General features: G+C 47.2%; 1 protein-coding gene across 1 annotated transcript in view; it reads left to right on the top strand.

Annotated features, from left to right (window-relative positions):
* The first annotated feature begins 877 nt into the window (after positions 1-877).
* Positions 878-24791, top strand: part of LOC144770804 (persulfide dioxygenase ETHE1, mitochondrial-like) — an 81140-nt gene continuing 57226 nt past the window's right edge. The window contains exon 1 of the mRNA XM_078655569.1: positions 878-1449. Within this exon, the coding sequence (XP_078511695.1) occupies positions 1039-1449 (411 nt within the window). The 5' untranslated portion in view covers positions 878-1038. The remainder of the gene's footprint in view (positions 1450-24791) is intronic.

The raw sequence follows: 24791 nt of genomic DNA, 5'->3' as shown, positions 1-24791 counted from the left end.
CCGGGCAAAAACTCCATCAGCCATCAGTTCACGCTTCCACCAAGCACACACTACCAGCCGTCAGTGCACACTTCCACCAGGCACACACACCAACAGCCATCAATGCACCATTTCTACAGGCTCACACACCACCAGCCATCAGTGCACACATCAATTGTTAATGCATCCACAATTAACTATTGTAGCAATCGCAGTATGGTACACTTTACTTTTAAACATTTTCATCTAAAGCGCAGCATGCCACCATTGCTACACAAAAAATGCACATTTTTTTGGCCTACAGTTTATAGACTTTTGTTGCAATTGGTGTTGCAATATTTCGCAATGCCAATAGCTCAAACTTAATTAATGCGAGACCTATTGCATTGCAAATGCTTGTTAGTTTTTTTATTATCCCGACTGTATTTGTAACTTGTTAGTGTGTAAATCTCCTTATGTAACGTGCTTGGTTCTATTGTCAAACGCTCTGACACCTTTTTTGTAAAGTCCTTGCTACATAAAACTACAGTAAATAAATAAATAAATCGTCCTCACACGGTCCTTACTATTTGCCAACACGTCCTGCCGAGTACTAACTTCACATAGTTCCCGCAGAGTACTTGATGCTTGCTCGTGAATACTACGCAACACATTTAGAATAAAGAGTGAACGTAAATTACCCTACTTTCCAGTCCACAGCTGGGTTGGTTTGGGACCTCCCTCGGGAAGATCCTATTGGCCTGCGGTGGCACCTCCCGGCATGGTGCCTGGTTGGGGGAGTCCTATGTTGTACCCGGCCCGCCCTCCTTGTCCACTGCCCCTCCCCTGTCATCGAGCCCCTCCCTGTCTGCTCTGATCGTCTGAGTCTGCTTCCCTCTGTCCCCGCCTCCATCCGCCTAGGTAGGGACCCTCCCCTACATCCCACTAGTGCCCTTACTGTCTGGCGAGGCTCCAAGATCTGACACGTTCCTTACTTACCTGCTCCAGCCCCTGCCCAGTGGGCACAGTCCCCGCCCGCTGCCCAGGGCCACCCCCCGCTCAGGCCCTCCCTAACCCTCAATGTACTGTCCTGTCCCCCCTCCTCTCTGCCCATCACAGGCCGCTCTCTGCCCACTGACTGCCGCCTCTCCTGTTACCTTCTGCCGAGGGTCCTCCTTGCCCGCCTTTTGCTGCCCCCTCATCCCCTGTGCCACCTCAAGCTCCTCCCCTGCACGCCCAGGCCTCTTCCGTGCACTCCCACTGTCTTCCCAGGCACCTCCCCTGCACGCCCAGACCCCTCCCCTGCACGCCCGCTGCTGTCAGTGTCACCCTCTGCCCCAGCCCTGCCGGCACCCACTCGTCTCTTTTGCGCTGAGGATGTTGGGCTCCGTCTGGAAGGCAGGCCCACGGGCCCTTGGACCCCCCATGTCCGGGGGACTCAGGGGCTACTGTGCCCGCGCAGGGCAGCAGCAGGGGCTGATCTTCCGGCAGGTGAGACTGGTGGGGGTATGGATAACCCAGGGGGTCAAGGGGCATCAGGATGGGAGGTGGGCAGGAAGGGCAGGGGTCAGTGGGAATGAGTGGGGCCCTGGAAGACAGAGCAGGGCATTGGGCCCTGGGAGAGGGCTGGACCAGTGTGTGGATAACCAGGAGGTGTCAAAGGGCATCGGGATGGCAGGTGGGCAGCAGGACATTGACCCTTGGTGTGAGTGAGGGTTGGTCCGGGGTCCTGGGAAGGGGATCGCAGAAGAAGGCAGTGGGTGGCCAGTGGCCACCCACTGCCTTCTTCTGCGTGGCCAGGTGTTTCAGCAGTGCGGGCACGGTCAGACTTGAACATGGCCGGATGAGGACAGGTGGGCTGGGGCAGGAAGAGAAGTGCGGTGCTTTGAGGAGGCGCCATTGGGGAAGCAGGCGAGGTATGGGGAGCATCAGTCTGGGGTTGACTCCGACTATTAGGGCTCAGGTTAAGAGAATGGGGTTGTAAGACACGAGATAGCGCCCACAGCTACCCTTCAACATATTGGCACTTTATTAATGGTGATCTCAGGTGTTTACACGGGTGCAGCCATTCAGTGGGCATACACTGTTTCAAAGGGTGGCGTAGGTTGAAAGGGGGAGCTACTGATGCGTCTTCCTTTCAGGAGGGTGAGTAGCACTGACAGGAGGGTGATATCGTCCAGGAAGAGTGAGTTGACAGGTGTGCGAGGGGTTGGAGCAGGGACTTGTCATAGGTAGAGTAGACTACGGGTTGGGACATAGACATATTGGTATCGGAGGCATGGCAAGAAACATGTATTGCTCAGCAGGGGTCACATGTCGCTTGTACCAAACCCAGCCAGCCATGCATTGTTAGCCACCGACGCACTGCATTCTGGGACCTGTAGTTTAACAGGGGCTGGAACATTACAGTACGAAAAGCGGTGTTGGGTGAAAAGGTAAGACTCTCTTGGGGTGTCACATGTGGAAGGGGGTCACTTTGTAGGTAAGGGGCTGGGGGTGAGGTGACAGGGACGGGTGAATAGATGAACAGCGACTGGGGGGTTTGATCTTGAAAAATATACAGGGACATGGGACACTGGGGGTGGGGTCCCAAGAGTACTTGTGTGGATGAGTGTTGTATTTATGGTTTGTAGCCCTCAGGAGCCCAGAGGTGCGCGAGGTAGGACAGAGAGCGCTCCCATCACGCGCGTGACCAGGCACTTCGCCCCCCCCCCCGCAGTTTCTTTTACCCTGACACTGTCATTATACCCGTACACCCCTAGTTCCTCCCCAGGCGGAGCAACTTGGACCTCGCACCCCCAGTGAACTCTACGGGACCACAGGGCAGGCTGTCTCGACGTCACTTCCTGTCGCCCACCCTCTCTCTTCCTCCCTCGGACCCAGTTTTGAGCAAGCGTCCGTTTGCGAAATGTCCTAGAAACGTTGGCAGGCGAGCATGAACTCCCTACACGGTATGCAGTCGGTGACACCCCACCTCCCCCCTAAACACTTTGACTCTGTCCGTTAACCGTCCCCCCGCGCGGCCACCTGTCAATGTGACATTCCTCGGTGACAGGCAGCACGTGACCCAACAGCCGAAGGCTATCCTGACTGGATGTGACGCCGCCTGGGGGCGGGAGCCAGCGTTTCAAAATAAAAACTGAAACACATCACTGGCATAGAAGTAGGACTGCAAGGGGGCTCCAACTAGAAATCGGATGAAGGACCACTGTCTCAGCCCTCACCAACATAGAAGAAGGACTGACAGAGCTCAGGAAAGATTAGGCCTGGGGGACATTTCAAAATTTGCGAACATACGTGACAAGAATTTTCAATTCTATTAAGGACAAGGAGGCGAGGATTATGCTTATTCTCATTTCTTTATTAGAACTGCTCAGCAGCCAATAAACAGTAAAGGAAAGAAGTCAACGATCGTGGCAGATGTACAAGGTGAACTAGGATGCAGGCAACAGAAGAACACCGGACCCAGAGATCCACGGAAAGGCAAGCGAAGACAGGTGTCATAGAAAACCTCTACTTCGGGTCAGAACCTGAAAAAGACATAGAGCCGTAATACACATCCAGTGCATAAATTGAAATCAACAAAAAGGAGGGGGGGAGGAGGGAGGAAGGGGGGGTGGTAGAAAAAACAAGAGATTTGCAGAAATCCATATGCAAATAGCAACATGTTCACAATATCGATATATGCACAAACAATAACAACGGGTGGGATAATCCTCGCCTCCTTGTCCTTAATAGAATTGAAAATTCTTGTCACGTATGTTCGCAGTTTTTTAATTCTATGGCAGGACAGGAGGCTCTGATTATGCTTGTTTAAAGCTGATCCACCACTACAGAAGCAATATGATCAATTGGTTTATAATAAAACGTTTTGAAAACGGAATCGGAAGACCAATTTGCGGCCTTCATAATGTCAAAAAGAGTGACACCCATCGAGAATGCTTTAGAAGCCTTGCCCCTCGTGCAGAATGAGCACCAAAAATCGAAACATCAATGCCAGACTCTGACATGAGCCATCCAACCCAGCGAGCCAAAGTAGCTGGGATAACGGGACAAAAGGGTTTCTGTAAAGCAATCAACAATTGACCCTGCATATCTGAACGTAAAGGAGCAGTACTTACTTCATAATCTTTGACACATTGAACAACGCAAAGGTTTGGATGATTGGGAAAGGAAGGATAGGTAATCGAAGTAGTATTCGTTTTGGTACGTCTGGAAAGGAGAAACGTAACACCTTTGGGCGTAAAGCTGCGACCTGCCAAGTCCAAAGCCCTAACATCAGACACCCGTTTGCAGGAAACAAGGCACAACAACATAGTCAATTTGGCCGACAGTTGTTTACGTGATAATAAAGAATTGGTAGGCCAAGCCTCTAGAAATCTTAGAACAATGGAAACATCCCATAAAGAGACGTACTTAGGACACAGAGGTTTCGCCAGACGGATACCCTTAAGCAACTTGGCAATCAAAGGGTGCTCACCCGCAGGCTTACCAGCAATATGTAGATGGCCCACTGAAATGGCAGAACGGAAATTGTTGACAGTCCGATAAGCCAAACCGGAGGAAGCAAGAGAGGCCAAAAAATTAATGATCATGGAGACATCTGCTGAAGTGGGATCAACTTCCTGTTGAACACACCAGTCACACCATCGCTTCCAAGATCCCTTGTATCATTTGTGAGTATTGGGTGACCAGGCCTCACTAATGAATTTGGAAGCATCTCGAGAAAGGCCTGGGACCGACCAGCGATCCCCGAAATTCGCCATGCCAGCAGCTGGAGATTTCCTGATAGAATCAGGGGATGTGGATCGTTGAGAGGATCCAGCAAGAGATTCCACTTCTGGGGAAGAAGGAGTGGCACTGCACAACACATCTCCAGGAGAACCGGGAACCACGCTTGCGCCCTCCACAGAGGGGCAATCAGAATCAATTCTGACTGATAACGTTTCGTGTAAGACAGGACTCTGGGAATCATCATCAGCCATGTCTGAAGAAAGGCATCCGTGGCCAGGGCTTCCGGGTCCGGCCTCCAACTGTAGAACAGCGGGAGCTGGGAGTTGAGGCGAGAGGCAAACAGGTCGATCTGACACCGGCCCCAGACCCGGAGGAGAGAACGGAAAACGCGAGGATGGAGCCTCCAGTCGCTGAAGTCCAGAAGATGTTTCGAATTCCAGTCCGCAATCTTATTGTTGCGGCCGGGAAGATATTCTGCAATAACTGTGATCTTTTGTTGCAGACAATAATGCCAAAAGTTTTTGGCTATCTCCGCCAACACCCTGGACCGTGTCCCGCCCAGTTTGTTGACATAGCGGACTGCCGATATGTTGTCCATGCGGAGAAGTATGCAGCAATTGGACTGAAGGGGAGTGAAACATCGGATCGCAAAGGACCCCGCCAGGAGTTCTAGGCAATTGATGTGAAGAGACAACTCCTGGGAAGACCAACGACCCCCCGTCGAGACAGGACCGCACTGGCCTCCCCAGCCCCACAGGCTGGCATCGGACTCTATCACTAGTTCCAGGGACGCACCGAACAGGGCTCGTCCATTCCAAGCATCCATGTGGTCCAACCACCATTGCATCTCCCACCTCGCCTCCTCTGATAGAGGAATTTGATCTGAATATCGGGGGCCTCTCTGGAGATGACGGATCTTCAAGCGCTGCAGTGCCCTGTAGTGCAGAGGACCCGGGAAGATCGCTTGAATGGAGGATGCCAACAGACCAAAGTTTCAGAGGTTCCCTTGAGTCAAATTAAAAAACAGGTTCACATAAACATACCTCTAATTGCAAAAAGTACATCCATATATAACACCAGAAATTGACAGTTTAAAAAAAAATCATTTATTATGAATACATTGAGATTAAAAACAATATTGTTGGGCTAACTAATCTAGTGCCCTAATCAAAAAAACATAAGTACAAGACAATCAATTATGACCTGCACAATTGAAGCTAAAGACAGAAAAAGTAAAACATAAAAATTTGTAAATATAGGTTGTACATTCGGACTCCATTATGGTTTCATCGATATTTTGCTACTACAGCATCTGTGCGTCAACATCGATGTCAGAGTCTTGAATTATACCAGGACTGGCGTCGACGCGTTTCGGTGGTTTCTAGTGATAATTACCACCTTTATCAAGACTTTCTGTTTATCTGTCACAATAAGGGGGTCAGTCGGATCTCCCCTTATTTCCTGGGCAGCTAGTATTCTAGATGTCAAAGTCTGCGGCTCTTATTATGCAAACAATCGTAAAACTATGTGTGACCGGTTCTCCTTCCTGTTTAAAATCTGCGACTGGGTATTTATTACGCTGTTACAAGTTAATACCAGTATTCATTCTAGGAGATTTATCAAAATGCGGCCACTATTGTTCAAGTCCCAGATAACCTGCGGCGGAATCTGTATGAGATCAGCTTCTCCCGAATATAAAGTATAATTGTGGGTAAATGCCGTCTCGCTCGCTGTCAGGATACTTACAGCTACCCTGCTAGGTCCCTGGTTGCATCGGCGTGTACTGGGGTTCAAGTACACGCCGATACAACCAGGGATGAGGACCGAAGATGGGAATTGACAAATACGTGTCTTTGAGATCGAGACTAACCATCCAGTCCCCTTCTCGCAGAAGATCCCGCAACAGATGGATTCCCTCCATCTTGAAATGCCTGTAAACGACCCCGAAGTCCTGTAGATTGAGAACTAGGCGTGACCCGCTCCCTTTCTTTTCAACCAGACGAACCCCTTGGGGTGACGGACAGTCAGAATTATCTCTCCCTTTTTGAGGAGGGCGTTTATTTCTGTCGAAATGAATTCCTAATCTTGAAGGGAAAAACACAGAGGAGTGGGAGAGTGGGACTGACGCTGGGGCTGGTAAAACTCTATTCTGTAACCCTGAACAGTTTCCAGCACCCAAGCATCGCTGGAGATCAGACGTCAATTGTCAAGAAAAAATCGTATCCTGCCCCCCGGAACCACATCGCAAGCAGGAATCAGGCTCACCTGAAGTGTTGGAATCCTGGTAACCACCTTGGTTTCTGCCGGAATGACCCTTTCTATATTGGCCTCTCCCTTTGCGAGAGGGATAGAAATTGCATCTGGTGTCATAGCTGGTGTCTTGGCCTCTGCCTCTCTGGGACTAGAATCCCCTCTGGGATTGTTGCTGAGAGCCACGGCCGAACGAGCATCCCCTATTTCGTCCGGCCTTGGCAAAAAAGCGGACGGAATGCTCGCCGCAGTGAAGCCTGAGCTTTATCCAAACCACTGAAGGTGGCAACAAACTTTGTGAGTTCCTTTAAAAAGGGTTGACCAAACAGCAGACCTTGTGCCGTAGGACCAGATTCCGAGGATGAGAGCTCAGCCAACTTTGGATCAAGTTTCAGAAGAACCGAACGGCATCTCTCACATGAAATTGCACAGTTGGCATTACCCAACTGGCAAATGGCCCTCTGTGCCCACTCAATAAGTTCATCCGGGTCCACAAGGGCCGACGACTCCTTGGCCAAGAATCCAAGATCCCGGATCTTTGTAAGAGGACCCAGTGAATCAAGCAGCTTGTCCTGACAAGAACGCCATGACCTGTCCAGACCCTTCTTCGGGTCTTTGGCATATTTTTTTAGATAGGTGACCATCGTGGGGTCAACCTCAAGAGTCTCCGCTAGATGGTCAGCGAGATCTGGCCTAGGGCATTCGGAGCTAAGCCTTGCCCTAACATCCTTCTCGAAAGGTTGGCGTATGTGTGTTTGGACATACTCTGCGACAGCAGTGGAGGGAAGCCAGGAAGTGGAGTGGGGATGAACAATATCCGAAGGATCAAAAGTCAGGACCGGAGGATGCGTGGGGGCATCCACAAAATGCTCTTTACACACCTTCTTCCTAGGGGGAGGATCCTCATGATCCGAAGAAGTAGAGGAATGCGTGTCGTCGGTATCAGTAGGTGGAGGAGCGGATGACGACGCACCCACATTGGACTTGGGTTTGTCAGCCGCCAAGCTCTTAGCCAACCTCTGAAAGTCAGATTTATGAGGATTCACAGGGGACTTAGAGGACTTACGGGAAGCAGGTATCCAACCCTGCTGTTGCGCATATTGATTCAAATGGCGCTTCAATGGATGAATGGCACATACAAGTGCCTTATTCACGGAGTGTTGTACTCCCTGGTCCAATGCCTCAACCAAATCTTCCTCCTCATAGTAACAGTCATCTTCATCATAATACTCCTTCATGTTTACACAGCGTGTAAAAAATAATGCCCACTAGATGACTCAATATAAAATGCCAAAGGCAGAATGCAGGGGGAGTGACAAAAACCCCACAGCAAGCCAGCAGCACAGGCAGAACCTGCACACAATAATTATTCAAATGTGGAGGGAGGGCTTGCTGCCAAACAAAAAACGCACTCTAGGCAAAGCCTATGCTTGGTATACAGCCCAATGCAGTCAGGAAGCAAGAGGCGTCATACGGGGTTAATTTCTCAGAGGCAGTGGGCACTGACGTTGAAAAACGACCTTCCTGTCATCCGACGCCGTGTAAACACAGTAAACAAGCCGGAAAATGGCCGCCGCGCATGTGCGGTAACGGCCGCCTCGGGACAGAGACACAGAAGAGCTCGCACACCCAGCGCGAGCCTCCAAACCCCTTTGCTCCCGCTCCACAAATTAAATAGACGCGGGCAACAAGCGCCCGGCCACAAGGGAGGTGAGCACACGCTCCCCGCACGCAGAAACGGCAGGATTAAGTGAAACGGCAAGAAAACATGAGCCGACAACGAGCCACAAGCGTAACGAAGACGCAAAGAGAAGCGCGAATGAAGCGCTTAAGCAAAGAACAATTCTGAAAAAACAGTCATGCATGAAATACAAATGCAACAACAGGTAAGAAGAAATAGCACTTAACTGGCTGCGGAGCAGCAAAGAAAGAGGAAGAGAGACTGTCTATATGGCCTTTTATACTATGGTCTCTATGGTTGTTACCCTGGTGTTTATGGGTAATGTAGTTTTTTACTGTTTATTGGCTGCTGAGCATTTCTAATAAAGAAATGAGAATAAGCTTAATCGGAGCCTCCTGTCCTGCCATAGAATTAAACTCTGTCTGGACCAGAGGCGAGGGTTATGCATTTCTTTCTTCACCTTTATTATTCAGCAGTGACCTTCAAAGAACTTTATTAATAAAAAAACAACATTGAACTACATACTCCAGCAACCCTTTGGGTATATGTATTCATAGTAGTAATAATAATAATCAATAGTCCTCCAGTCACAACAGGGTTCTATCTATCTATCTATCTCTATCTATCTATCTATCCTATCTATCTATCTATCTATCTATCTATCTATCTATCTATCTATCTATCTATCTATCTATCTATCGAACTATCTATCTATCTATCTATCGTATATGAATGACGTCCCTTCCTGGTCTTCCTTCTTCACTGCTTGTCAGTTAAGTCACTTGTCTTTCTTTAACTACTTAAACTACTTTCACATTAGCTACTGTGAACTTTGGCTTTGCTCAGGTTAATTATTATGTTTGCCTTGGTTCAGCTCGGTTCTCAATTATAACCGAAACCTTCATACTCCACGGCTCAGGCATAGTGCCAATATCGGCAACACTCATCAGTTCTAATAACGCAACATACATAAATAAACCACAAGACACTTTGTTAGTGGAGAATATTGCTGCAGGTTTATTTTGCATAACAAAATATGCCAACATGGTGAGTTATCTTACGGGCGATCCAAGGGCAGGCCAGCCCCCTCTGCTGCCTGCCCGCGTGATAAGCCAACTTACACCGTGGCCGTCGCCAATCGGTGATTACCAATTTTGCGAGGGGCAACCCCTCCCATCAGTGGACCACCAGTCCACGCCCTTTCTCACACCCCCTGAAGGGGGCGGAGTGTTCCAGGCAGCCCCCGGTTGCTCAGGCCCACCACCGCCTATAGGACTAATGGGGCGCTGTAGTTCTTCCAGGGGACACGCTAAGACATCCCTGGGTATCCTTGGCTTAGCACCCTTGTGCCGCTGCATATCGTACCCATCTGTACTTTGCATACCCTGGATTGCCCTGTAACTCCTCCACAGCCCTGGGGGTGGCCACCGACACAACCAGGGCCCCCCAAACCAAGGTAGGCATCTTTACCTACATCAAGCTGATTACCGAACCGCTCCCAGGCCCAGAAAAAACAAGTCCAAGCCCATACTGGACCAGAGGCCAGCATGCCCCATCTGGACAGGTGCCCCCATCCTTACTAAACTCCCTGTGGATTTTAGACTGATAAACCCAAAACCCATCTGTTCAGGGATGGATGCGTAACTTACACCAGGGGAAATTCAATTCTGGCATCCTACCCTGGAAAGTCAAAAATCGCCTCCCAGCTGTCAGACCCCAGTGGTGAGAGGGGAGACACCCGCCACCCCCCCTGCCCGGGCCGCTGCTTCTACCGAAGCGTGGGAGTGGCCAGGTGCTGTCCGATTCTTTAATAAATGAGATTATCATCTTTCGTCTCTTTCCTCGTGTTGTTCCCTATAACGTTTTGGCGACGAGGATGAGATACAAACCCACGTGTGTCAAGCATAAGTCTTTCAGAAGTTAACGTTTCAGCTTTTTGGGGACTGTAAGCAAGTATTGGCATATTAAGATGATATCCTGCTTTTTACTGAGAGTGAAGAGGAAAATTTGAGGGTTCTGGGCACGTTAAAAAACAAAGGGTACACTGTGAAGGAGGAAAAGTGTAGTTTTGTCGTACCAGAGGTCGAGTATCTGGGGCATGTTCTCTCTGGGAGAGGCATCAAACCTAAAACGAATGTGGTAGACGCAATCAAACATAGTCCTGGGCCTGCAGTTAAGGACCAAATAAGATAATTTCTGGAGCTTTATGAGTACTCCTCCAGATTCAAACGGAACCACTCCGGAAATGTTTACGCAAAGGGAAGATCTTTGAGTGGGTAGCTGAGTAGCACAAAACTTTCATAGGTTTGAAGAAATTAATTGTGGAGGCTCCTGTGCTTTATCTATTCAGAGATGATGTTATGTCCATTGTAACAGTTGATGCCTGTGGAGTTGGGTTGGATGCTGTTGCTTCCCAGAGGGTGGATGGGAAGGAAAGTACAGTGGTTTTTCTCTTCAAGGTGCTTATTCCCGGGGGAGCACAATCGAAAAGGAGGCCCTGGTTTGTGTGGGAGAAACCAGGCACTTAGTGACATATTTGTGGGGACGGAAATTTTCACTCATCACAGACAATAAACGTCTAGTTTACCTATTGTCTGAGAAGAATTTGAACAAGGCTAATCCTAGATTAGTAAGATTTCTTGCTAGGATGTATAAATTCAATTTCCTTGTCAAACATAATTCTGGGGCAAAGAACTTGAGGGCAGATTTCCTATCCAGATGTCCGGTTAGCAACAGTGACGGTAGGTCTGGTGATAAGGACACCAAATGTGTTGTGGAAAGGTGGATGGAATTGTGGCAGCCGAGGAGTGGTGTCTTTCCAGAAATGTGAAGGAAATTCCATGCTTGACAGTTGCCAATCCATGCTGAAGAAATACATCATTGGGGTGGGCCCCATGAAAGGAATGCGAGTGACAACTTCAAACCTTATTGTAAAATCAAGGGGGAGTTGTCCATAAAGGGAGAATTGGTGTTGCATGGAAGTCTGTTAATTCCCCAGTCACACTTGGAGCTCGGCTGGTGAGGATGGCACACCTGGGCCATGTGGGTATGACAGGCACAAAGAAAAGAGTACATTATTTTTACTGCTTGCCTCGCATGGACAACGATATTGAAGACATGGTAGGGAAATGTAATGGTTGTAATCAGGCTGACAAATCCGTGCAAGTTTTTAAAACTCCAATATCTCAGGTTGAGTTTCCTAGCGGTCCACAGGAGAAGCTGGATATAGACTTTGTGGGACCCATGTACAATTTGCCAGCAAACATGAGATACGCTTTGGTGGTGGTAGATTATTTTTCTAAATGGGTCCAAAGAAATCGGGAATTCAAATCCACCACCACATTGGAGCTTCCCAGAATGTATTCCGCCGTCACTGAGATATGATGTTAAAGACAATAATGCCAGAAATCTTTGGCTATCCCCGCCAACAGACTGGACCTTGTACCCTCGAGCAATTGATGTATCGTACTGCTGAGACATGGTCCATCCGCAGAAGGATACACCAACTCGTTTTCTGTGGGGAAAGAGTTCGGATCGTGAACAAGCCAGCAAGGAGTTCCAGACAATTTATATGCAGTCTTAGTTCCTCTGGGGACCACCTACCCCCGGTCTCCACTAACCCACATCGGGCTCCCCCATCCCACCGACTGGCGTCCGACTATATCACTATCTCTAGAATCGATGCAAAAATGGCTTTGCCATTCCAAGCATCCATGTGTTCCAACCACCAGGGTATTTCTGTCCTGGCTTCAGTGGAAATGAGATTCTGCTCTGAATAACTCACACCCTTGCTCAAATGCATGATCTTCAGTCGTTGTAATGCCAGGTACTGCAAAGTCCCCAGGAAAATCGCTTGAATAGAAGAGGCCAAAAGGCCTACCAGGCGAGCCAGAATCCTCAAGGATATAGTTGGAGAGGCAAGCACTCTCCTCAACTCCTTCTTGATCGAGATCCTCTCTTCTTCAGAGGGAGCAACAGTTGTGTGGATTGTCCAAGATAAGTGGAGTAACACTGACTCCGCGTTCTGTGCCATGATCAGAACGTCGTCCAAATAAATGATCAACCACACTCCTCTCTCTCTCTCGAAGATATTGCACTACTGGGTTGAGAAGCTTGGTGAAACACCCAGGGGCTGGTGGACATGGCGATAAATTCGAACCATCGATCTCGCCATTGAAACTGTAGGAACCTTTGATGAGGTGGGAAAATAGGTACTGCCAAATACGCGCCTTTTAGGTCGAGACGCACCATCCAGTCCTTTTCTAACAACAGATCCCTCAATAGGTGTGTGCCTTCCATTTTGAAATGGCGATACACAATCCAGGAGTTGAATTCTTTGAGATTTAAAACAAGGCGGAATCCCTGATCCTTCTTTGGCACCAGAAAAATTGGGCTGACAAAACCATGTGGATGAGGTATTGTCTCTATAATCACCCTTTTTTCAACAATGATTCTACCTCTTCGTCTATGAAAGAGCTCTCTATTAGGGAAACAAATGTATAGGTTGAGGTCTGCAATTTTGGTTTGGGGAGGAGTAGAACTTCTGGCGTTAAGGCCTCCCAATTTTGAAGGAACAGATCGATTCTTCCTCCCACCAACACCTCTCCAGCCTGAACAATGCTTACCTGCATTGCTGGCATTGCCTCCTCTGTAACCACCGCTATTCTGCCTGCCTCTGTTGCGGGTTGGATAGAAATTTGATTGGGTGGCACCGCCACATCCTCTCTTATCCAATACTCAGGAGGCCTAGTAATATCCTCGACCGGTCGCACGACCCCTGAAGCTTCTGGCCCTGGCAAAAAGCCACTTTGAAAGACTTTTTTAATTGACGATTGGACCTTGTCTAGAGCCGAAAATGTGACAACCTACTTCCCTAGATCCTTGAAGAACTTGTCGCCAAACAACAGGCCATTGGCCAACAAGCCTGCCTCTGTAGAGGCCATATCTGCCAATTGAGGGTCAATCCTCATCAGGAAAGACTTTCTGCGCTCAGTTACCAGCACACAATTCGTATTTCCGAGAAAGCATAAAGCTCTCTGAGCCCATTCCAGTATCTCCGTCGGGTCAAGATTTGAATTTGTGTCTTTAGCCCTGACTTCTAAGTCTAAAACCTTGGTGAGGGGTCCTGACACATCTAAAAAAGTTTCCTGGCATCCCTCCCAAGCCCTGTCTAGCCCATTCTTTTGGTCTTTAGCAAACATTTTTAGAAAAGTCGCCATATTAGGGTCTAACTCCGGAGTGTCCGTCACCTTACCCAGTTATGTAATGTAGTTTGCAGTTTATATAGCGCATAAATCACCCGAAGGTCTCAGAGCGCTAGCAGGTCCACTGACGGAGGCTACGGGCAGAGGTTAGTAAAGCCAGGTTTTTAGTTTTTTACAGAATCTCATGTGATTGAGTTCAGTCCTAAGACAAAGAGGAAGGGCATTCCAGGCCTCTGTGGCAGTTTTACTGAAAGCCCTGTCACCATTTCTGACGGTTCGGACTTTAGGAACCGTAAGAAGTTGTTGGTTGGACGATCTGAGTGTTCGGGCCCTGTTGTAGAATTTGAGTTTGTTACCCAAATAGGATGGTCCTTGTCCATTGATGTTTTTATGAACCAGACTACATAGTTTGAATTTTATGCATTTTTTGACGGGAAGCCAATGCAAGATTTTAAGACAAGGCAGAGAAGGTGAACGGGAAGGAAGGTCAAGCACCAGTCTGGCCGCCGTATTCTGCACTACCTGGAGTTTTGCCAGAAGATTTTCATTGATGGAGGCTAACAGGGCATTCCCGTAGTTGATCCGACTAACGATGAGGCCTTGAACTAGAGGCATGCGGGACGATAGGGGGATCCATTTGAAGATTTTCTGTAGGCTGCGCATTATTCCAAAGCAGGTGCCAGTTACTCTGTTGACATGTTCAGCAATGGACAACCTATTGTCCACAATAACCCCTAAGTTCCTGACTGATGTCTTAGGAGCGGGACACGTACCCAGAGTGGTTGGCCACATTCTTCTGACCAGATCCTATGGGCCTTTCCAAAGAGTACAATCTCGGTTTTACTAGCGTCTAACATCAGAAAATTGCTGGACTTCCAGTCGTATATTGCAATCATGCATTTTTGAAATCTTATTTTGGTCTCATTAGGATCTGGAGCGATGGTAACCAAAAGCTGGGTGTCGTCAGCATAAGATACAGTTCCAAAACTGAAGGCTTGGATCACTTTGGCCAGAGGGGACACATATAGGTTAAAAAGCGTAGGGCTCAATATTGATCCTTGGGGTACGCCTTTATCATTTCCTTGATAGTCCGAGAAATGTTTTCCTACTTGGACCCTAGAGCGCCTGTTAGATAGATAGCTCTTAAGCCAAAGCAGTGCGGGGCCCTTGACACCAATCTCTGTCAAACGTTCTATCAAGATGTGATGCGAGATGGTGTCGAAGGCCGCTGACAAATCAAGCAGGACTAGTATGGCGGACTGCCCAACGTCCAAAGTCATCCTGGCTTTGTCCACTATTTCGAGCAAGGCAGTCCTCAGTGCTGTGAAACGTCCTAAAGCCAGACTGAGTAGGATCCAGAAGCTTGTTTGTCTCCAAGTAGGAGCCTAATTGCTTGTTTACCAAGGATTCTATTATTTTACCAAATAGTGGCAGAAGAGAAATGGGGCGGTAGTTTGAAAGTCGTTTTGCATCGGCTGAGGGCTTTTTCAGGATTGGTCTGATTATCGCCTCCTTCCAGTGCAGAGGAACAGAGGCGTGGAACAGGGAAAGATTCAGAATTTTTGTTAACATAGGGGTGAGAGCAGGAGCAATTTTTTGAAGGATCTGGGAGAATGCTGGATCACTTGGGGAACCTGACTTTATCTTGTGTAGGGCAATGTCTACTTCAGTTTCTGAGAAGGGTTGGAATTCTCGAAGACCCTTATCTGGGAGATCAGTTTCCATATAAATTTCAGCTGATGGGAATATTGTCTGGGCGGGAAGAACTGATTGAGGAAAGGATTTATGAATATCCTCAATTTTATCATGAAAATAGGAGGATACAGAATTAACCCACTCCTGTAAAGCCATTGGGGAGGGCTGACAGGCAGGAGGATTAGTGAAATCTTTTATTATTTAAAACAATTCTTTCTGATAGTTTGCTGCCTGATGAATCCTATGCCCCCAGTAATCCTTTTTCACTTTGGCTATTTCTATCATTTAAAGTCTATGTAAGTCTTTGTATTGTTGTTTATCAGAATGAGCTTTAGTTTTTCGCCATTTCCTTTCTGCTGACCTTACAGAAAGTTTGATTTCTTCCAGGTTCGGAGTGAACCAAGGGGAAATTTTGGAAAGTGGCTTGGATTCTTTCAGAGGTGCAATTAGATCTAAGGCCGAGGAGATGGCACATTCGAGATTTAAAGCGGCTTTGTTAGGATCGGTATGCATAGTGATAGAAGGGGGAACAAAATGAGCTGTAAAAGAATCAAAAATGATCTTGTTCCACGGTCTACTCAGTCGTGCTTCTTTACTACTTTCGACTTTCGATGAGCCTTACCGGGACACGTTGGAGGGTTGTTGTTGCGGCGGAGCCCGCTGTTTCTTTTGCTCTGCCGGCCACTTCGCCACCTCTGGCGGGCCCCGCTTCGCGGGGGCCGCTCGTGGACCATCGAACTTTGCTGTTGTTGCCGGAATCTGCTTGGACCCCAAGGACTGTGGAGCAGTCAGGAATCACCCGCCCTACACTCAGGACAGAGGTGGGACTGCGAGGACCACCCTGCTCAGCGGCGCTGATCGGCCGCAGCTGGTCCTCTTCCCGCCCCCTCCTGCACAAAAAGACCTTGCAGAGAGTGTTCCTTGGATGAGCCTTACCGGGACACGTTGGAGGGTTGTTGTTGCGGCGGAGCCCGCTGTTTCTTTTGCTCTGCCGGCAACTTCGCCACCTCTCGCGGCCCCCGCTTCGCGGGAGCCGCTCGTGGACCATCGAACTTTGCTGTTGTTGCCGGAATCTGCTTGGATCCCAAGGACTGTGGAGCAGTCAGGAATCACCCGCCCTACTCTCAGGACAGAGGTAGCAGCCTGCTCAGCGGCGCTGATCGGCCGCAGCTGGTCCTCTTCCCGCCCCCTCCTGGATCTCCTCTATAAATTTGGGTAACTCCAACGCGCACGTGGGACGCGCGCGTGACTAAGCGCGGGCTAAGCCCGGGCAAAGGGCGGGCCGTTTTGTGGCCGAAGGAGGCTGGACTGGGGCCACTTTCTTGGTTCTACGCTAAGGCACGGAGCTGAGACATTTTGTCGTGGAAGTAAGGTCTTTGTGCATTTTTACAATCACCTAGGACTTGTGGACCACTTAGTGCACCCATTTACAAACACTATTGCCAATTGTGTGATATATCTTGCTCCGGCACCTTTCCAAAGACCTCCTCACGCTGTTGCCGATTTCCCTGTTTGTTCCCCCCTGCTGCCGTCAGCCCTGTTTTACATATTAATTGGGTATAACATCTGGTTGATTATCTGCCATGGCCGCTACTTCTGAAATAGCCACATTTGTAAATGTAGGGGGAACCACTTAAGGTACACTTGACAAATATTTCACAAAGATTGCTTCTGATATGGAAAGGGAGAGTGTATTGGCCGAGCGTAGGGCGGAGCGACGTCGCTTTATTGAATGTATGAAAGGTACACCTCCTTTGGCCTTACTCTCTCAGATTAGTTCTTCTGGTCCAGGCTTGGGCACAGAAAATGAGGATCCATTAGCTATAGATGGTATCCCCATACTTCTGCGGGTTACGCCCCTTACGCCTGATGTTCTTAATAGTACGGATATAAATAATGTATCTGCTTCTAACAACTTTATTAAGGGGGTAGATGTGATATCCGAGCTACCTCGACTAGTACCTGAGACCACTAAAAAGAAGGTTGGGAAATCAGTTACGCCCAAAGTCCATGGCCCGCCACCAAGTAAAAGGAGGAGGGGGGGTGGTGACCGACAAAGAAGTAAGATTAGCCATTCAGATTTTGGTAAATCTACAAAGGTTACTGTAATACCCGTACCTATCTCAAAGGTTAGTTTAATATCTGATCCAACTCAAATGGTTCCCCTGGAAACAGCACCAACCCCAAAGACCCCTCCGTTGATTGTACTTACGCCTGGTTTGGCTACTCCCATGTATTGCTTGCCCAAGGAACCAATGTCTGTTGTCCCTCTCGAAAGCATTGAACATCTACTTATGTCATTTACACTACCCATATTAGAGAGGTTGAAGAGGGTAGAGCAACGGCTGGGGGACTTAGAATTGGCCATCAGTAACAATGCCGGGTTACTTAAAGATCCTGTGAAACCAGTCCCGCCCCCTGAAGTCACTGAGCCACCCCTCATCCCTGCTGCCCAAAAGGGCCTAAATCTAACTAGCAAATTCATGAATCAAAACCAGCAGAGGGCAAATTCCCTTAAACCAGTCCACCAACCATTGCTGCATGTTGTTAGCGAAGTCCGAAGGGAGAAGTAAAATCTGTTACTGGTAATAAGTGGGAGGAAAGGGAAAGGGCAAGCCCAGTTAGGGCAGAGAAGCACAGGGGCCGCCCAGTTGAATTACCACCAGAGGCGGTCCCTTATGTGGTTGTGCTCACGGGTGTTCCGACATTAGAGGATGGCAGGAGGGAAGGGTTCTCTCAGCTAAAAAATAAAACCATGCATTGGCTCAGCCAGAACAGACCACTCCCTTTTATTATCAATGGTGAGATCCTGCATGTCTGGCGACTCCCCTGGTTAGTGAGTCGAGAGAAAGACATTAAGGGCGATCTAATAGTTATAAACTTTAGAGATCCTGGAGCTGTCAGATACATCCTAAATTGGACTCCAGGGAACGCTGGTAATTCCATCGTTCCCTATGAACTGACTTATTTCTATCCAAGATCCCTGGTGATACCTACAATGTATCCAGGGGTTCTCCCTGGTCCATGGATTAAGCCATTCACATTATCTAACAACCGGTATATGTTGCCCAATCCTATGACTGTTGAAAATGCATCTGGGTGGGACACTGTACCTTGTAGGGGTCATAATAATGGTATTAGGAGGTTGGATCGTCCGCAAGGAAATAGGAGAATGGATCATTTGTTGCCATTTACACCACTGGAAGTCGCAAATAGATTTGATGCCTTTTCAGGCTTTGATGATTGCGATTGACGGACGGGGCTCCCCATTAATATTCCCCTGATTATTGAGAACAATGACATAAAAGCTAACTTAAGTTCTCCAGTACAATTCTTGGTACCTGTACAAACCATACGCATACAGGGACCTTACAATGAGTTAGCTCCTCAGCCTCAATTACAATTACTAGGGGAAGAAATAACATCATCCCCCCATTTGAATAATAATCCGGTGATTACTCCCAGTATTCCATCGGAATTGGCTTCTGTAACATCTACTAACTCAACACTGTTAATCAGTACTGAAACTCCAGGTAGTATAGTATCATGGAATACAGCGGGTCTCGCTTCAAAAATCAATGACCCATCCTGGCAATCAATAACTATGACCCACTCCATCATAGCTCTTCAGGAAACTTGGGCCATCGAGCAATCCCATATGTTAGGATATAAAACCTTCTTTACTCCGGCAGTCCCTAGCAAAAGGGGTAGACATAAGGGAGGGCTGTCTATGTATCTGTCGATTTCCACTGGCCCTATAGTCCTTAAGAGCTTTTTGGACAGTGCATATTACCAAATCTTAGTTGTAACATGGGGCCCTCTAAAAAATCTTGTTATTGTTAATTTTTATAACAATACCCCTATGGCACTCTTGGAAATTGTCATGAAGAAATTGTCAGGTACTCTTAAGAACCTCGATGATAGCTGCCCGGAGGACATGGCTCTTATGTGGGTAGGGGACTTTAATTGCCCCCTATGTCCTATGAGTTTACAGGGTGTGTGTGGTTGGGAAGACGAAAACCAGGGGGCGTCTAGTCATTTTGTACACACAAAACTAGGGGACTTGTTGAACAACCTACTATTAGACTATTCCTTGGCATTTATTAATGAGGCCTGTTCCCTGCCCAAAATATTTACCCCCACATTTAACGCTAGAGGGGCAAAAACAATCATTGATTTTACTTTGCTTTCGTCCCGTTATGCCCCACTGGTCACCAATTGGGAGACACTCACCCGTGGTATAAGTGACCATTACCCTATTTCACTTACGTTTAAATTAAACTGGGAAAAGCCATCTCATAATAGCCAACGTATCTATGATTTTAATCCCATTCTTGGCCGGAAAAATGGATTCTGTATCAAATGGGAGAAGGTAATTCCAGCTAACTTTTTAAAAAAACTTGTGATCTGCTCCCAAAAGGAAATTAACACCTGCTTGACCCTAGAAGAGGACGAAGACCTCGTCTTAGATGCCTTTAATAAAATCTTTTCCTCTATTAAACAGCTTTTGATCAGAAACCCGTGCAATGCAGTTAAGGAAACACCTGGGTGGTTCGATCCAAATTGCACTAGGGCACTGAGGGAACTTAAACAAGCATTGCACGTTACACCAATAGTTAGAGTACAGGTACAAATGACAAGGCGAAAGTATCGTGCTGCCCTGGCTAGCAGGAAGAAAGACATAAAAGCTGAAGCCTGTGCAGCGCTTCACGTAGCCTCTGCGCAAAAGGATACTGTTGCCTTTTGGAAGGCTGTGAATGCTCCCTTCTACCAAGATGACCAGGGCCCACGCCTAGATAATGCGATTACGGCTCAGGAATGGGTGGACCACTTTCAATCCCTCTATGGCTCGTTAGTTCCACCGGTGGCCACCCCCAAGTAGTAATAGCCACCGAGGATGTAGATCCTCCCTTCCCTATTCAGATTGATCTGGAAGAGGTATATAAAGCATTGAGGGAAAGCTCAGCTTCTAAAGCACCAGGACCCGACTTTGTCCCCATCAATGTCTTTAAAATGCTCCCGGACTTGTGGGCCCCTTTATTCACTAGAGTTTTAAATTGTTCAACTAAAAGAGGTTTTATTTTGACATGGCAGGAGGCAATTTTGGTCCCGATCTATAAAAAGGGGGACAGGAACGACCCTGCCTGCTATAGGCCCATCTCATTGTTAGATGGTTTTATGAAGATGGCAGGCAGGGTCATTCTCACCCGAATTCAAGACTGGCTGGATGATCACGAAGTATTATCGCCCTTTCAGTATGGGTTTAGGAGAGGGCGAGGGACCATTGAGCAGGGGCTAAATCTTTCCCTAATTGTCTCCAAATACATACACGCAAAAAACAACAACCTATACGTGACATTTGTAGACCTTAGCTCTGCATTTGACTGTGTCTTGCATGATACCCTTTGGCACACTCAGGGACATTGGATTGGATAGCCAAATAATTACTTATATCAGAGAACTCTATGCTGGGGCTGGTGCGCGCGTAAGATACGGCAGAAGGGGGGATTGTACAGAGTACTTTAAGATCAATAGAGGGGTAGACAGGGGTGCATATTAGCTCCCCTGCTCTTTAACCTCTATATTAACGGGGTGGGTTCTTGCTTAACACAACAGTATTATGATTATCCTGTAATTAAAGGCAAACCCATCCCTATCCTCCTGTATGCTGACGATGCGGCTATCCTCTCGCAGACAATGGTGGGTCTTCAAAAAGCAGTACAGACTTTTTCACATTTTATGAAGTCCAGGGGCCTACATGTAAACGTCTCTAAGACATTTACTATGTCACGTGGCCCAAATAAACGAAGAACATCATGTCCGATTATCCTAGACGATAAGCGGCTGGAGTTAGCCGATATTTTTTGTTATTTAGGCGTGCACTTTGATAGGTAGGGCACGTGGAAGCCCGCTGTAAATGCGAGGGCTCTAGCATTTAACAGAGCAATTGGCGCTCTCTTGAATTTTGCCAAAAAAATAGGGACTAGGCCAGTCAGAGAGCTCCTACAAATATTTAAATCCAAATGTGTGGCCACTGGTATTTATGGGGCGGGCATTTGGGGCTGGCAGAAAGTGGAGGCAATACAGCGAATTGAGAACAGGTTTTTGCGATTTTTAACAGCAACACCAAAGAGCACTGCCATATATGTGCTACACGCTGAAGTTGCCCTCCTTCACATTACAGACACTATAAAATTAGCCCCTGTTTTACTTAGGCATAATGTCTGGACTAACCCAGCTACAGAACTGAATAGAACCATCATAGAGGACTGTTTAGCCTGTGATGGGGCTAAAAATATTAAATGGTTCAGGTATATTAAAAATTTTGTTAGTGAGATTGGTCATCCGGAATATTTTTCCAACCCGGTCACATTGGAACAGCTCTCGCGATCTACGTTAAAAAAGACTCTGCTAGAACACCTGGAATTGCAAAGATGGAAGGGTGAAAGGTCTAAAACAACTGTCACGTCCCACGATGAGGTGACTTCCCAAAGGGGTATCCAGTTGTATCTTGTACTGGATCAACCCCTGTGTCAGCGTAGGCTCCTGACATACTTTCGCCTGGTAACTTTTTATAGACTTGTAACATTTCCGACACGTAATGATTGGGCAAGAGAAAAAAGACGCTGTCCCTGTGACGATAAATCATACCAATCAAACATACATTGCACTCTTTTTTGTACTTTATATAGCCACCTTAGGCAACAAATTTTGAAACCTCTTCTGTTAGTCTGGGGCTTAAGAAAAGCCAGAGCTACCTATAATAAATTAATGACATTGGATGATCATCTTACCATTAGTACAGTGAGCCTTTATTTGATTGCAATCCTAAGAGCGAGAGGGACCATAACTATGGAATAGTATTAGCCAATTAATTAGATACAAATGACATGTATGTGACTAGATTGTACTGTGTTATTTCCCCTTTTAACCTTTTAATATTTTTTAACAAAAAACTGTTTTAAGTGATGTTTAAAAACTTGTATACTTTTATGAATTGTAAATCCAATTCGAATAAAGTTTTTGAAACATACTACTTTCGACTTTTGTCGGGGTTCCTGTGATATGAAATTCAATGACATAATGGTCTGACCAGAGAACTGGAAATACTTGACTGACTCCGATCCTTGATGAATTAGTACATACTAGATCTAATGTATGGCCTGCACTCTGAGTGGGCCCTGTCTTTATTTAATTCAAGGCCAGAGATTCGAGACTAGAAGTAAGGTCCCTGGTGTATGGGTCAAGGGTGTGTTCCATGTGATAGTTAAAGTCTCCAAGTAATAAAAATTTGTTTGAGGCAAGAACATGCGGTGCTATGGCTTCTGTAAGACTATCAGTGAATTGGGTTTTCACACTTGGGGGTCTATAGACAAGAGCAACCTTAAATGCTTCTTTGTTTCTAGTAGTTATGGAAGTGATGGACATTTCACCCCATTTTTCTAAATGGGAGTCAAGTACATGGACACTAATATGTGATTTATAAACAATTGCAGTGCCTCCCCTCTTTTACCAATGCGGTCGAGCCTGTATATCTTGTAATTCTCTGGTAGTGCTATCAAGATATCCGGGGTCGAGAACTCTTGCAGCCAGGTCTCAGTGATGAAAAGCAAATCTGGCTTCTCAGTGTCAAGTAATGACCACACTTGAAGAGCATGTTTGGAAAGAGACCGGGCATTGCAATACAAGCAAATGAGAGTAGTCGAGAGTTGAAAGATAGGTGTAACGGTAGATATTCAGTAGGTGCAGGACAGGGGGCTTTGTTTAAGGAACGGAGCTCGCGACTAGTATATTGAATTAGGGCCTTCATCTGACAGAGTGATTTGAGAAGGAGGGTCGGGAGGGTCGGGGAGGTTATCACACAATGTGCAGCTTCAAAGATTAAGATAGAGCATAAACCATACAAATTCCCAGGCGGCCGGCGGCGTCCAGGCGCGGACGGGTGCAGACGGGCTGGCCTTTGGTGCACCGCTGCGTGCGTCCGCTCGGCGCACTTGCTAAAATACAGCAAGTGGGCGGGACCGCGGCAGGGAGCAGAGAGTATGGAGCGCTAACCCTGCGCTCCAGGAAGTGAGTAGGTCTGGGTCAAGACGGTGTTGACCCCTCCGCTCAATCGGCACACGCCGTGACGGACCAGGGGGCACCGGAATACAGAGCAGATGCAAGAACAGTTTAAAACAGGTATGACTGTTAAAAACAGCAGATAGTGCAATAATGCAATTGTGCAAAGAAGCAAATCGTTTTTTTAAAAATGAAAGCACTGACAATGTACTGCCCAGCCTGCCGCAGACAAGTGGAGGTAGTAAGTTTCAGCTGCGCGCATCCGCTCGGCAGATGCAAGAACAGTTTAAAACAGGTATGACTTGCGCGGTTTCTCAGAGTCTTTGTCTGAGTCTGACGTATCTTGTGCAGCAGGAGAAGACTCTTCCGCCTCCCCTGGGTTGGAAAGGGAGGAATTACCTAGGGAATCTCATTGGTAGGGGAGAGGAGCTGGCCTAACTGCTAGGGCCGTCGACCTTGAATCTGGGGAACTGGGTTCGAGTCTCGGTAATGAGCTGAATATTCTGTGATTTTGGGCATATCACTTAATCTTCCCGTGCCTAACCCCCCAAAAAAACAAGCATTTACAATGCAACGGTGTCGCCTTTGACAAAGTTAGAGCTATTGGCATTGTAAATGACAAATTGTTTATTTATGTGTTGGTTTTGAAAACAGATAAATAAATGGCATTGTCATTTACTTAATGTGCCACTGGTGAACGACCACATACACCCACCGTCAGGCTTTCGTGCTATTTAATGAACACCGGAAATGCAATTCATGGCCCGATAAGGCAAGTCTGCAACCTAAAGATATTTAAACGATGAATAAAAATAATGTTATTAAATAAACACCTCCACTAACCACCAGTCGGTAGAAGCAATCAAAAACCTAGACTGATTAATGGGAGGATTTACATGATGCAAGCTACTCGATTATTTTTACAGCTTCTTTCTGAAATGTGCAAGTAAATGAGGGATGGACTGGTGTTATCTTTGTAGTATCTACACCCTTACTGTAACTTTGCATTGTGTTTGAATAGTCTTTATTTACCAGGTTTTGCCATGTGCAGTGCCTAGATGGAGCCTAAAGGCGCTCTTTTCAACGTATAGTGTGCCATGGAAGAGTACTTAATGAATTAATCAACCTACACAATGTGTCACCAAACCTAAAATAATTAAATGAAAACGGTCTGATAATCATGAACAACCTTCCAGTGAAGTGGGTGA

Source organism: Lissotriton helveticus, chromosome 7 (assembly GCF_964261635.1).
Source record: "Lissotriton helveticus chromosome 7, aLisHel1.1, whole genome shotgun sequence".
NCBI lineage: Eukaryota > Metazoa > Chordata > Amphibia > Caudata > Salamandridae > Lissotriton > Lissotriton helveticus.
The sequence above is the reverse complement of the archived record's forward strand: the minus strand, read 5'-3'. Positions and strand labels throughout refer to the sequence as shown.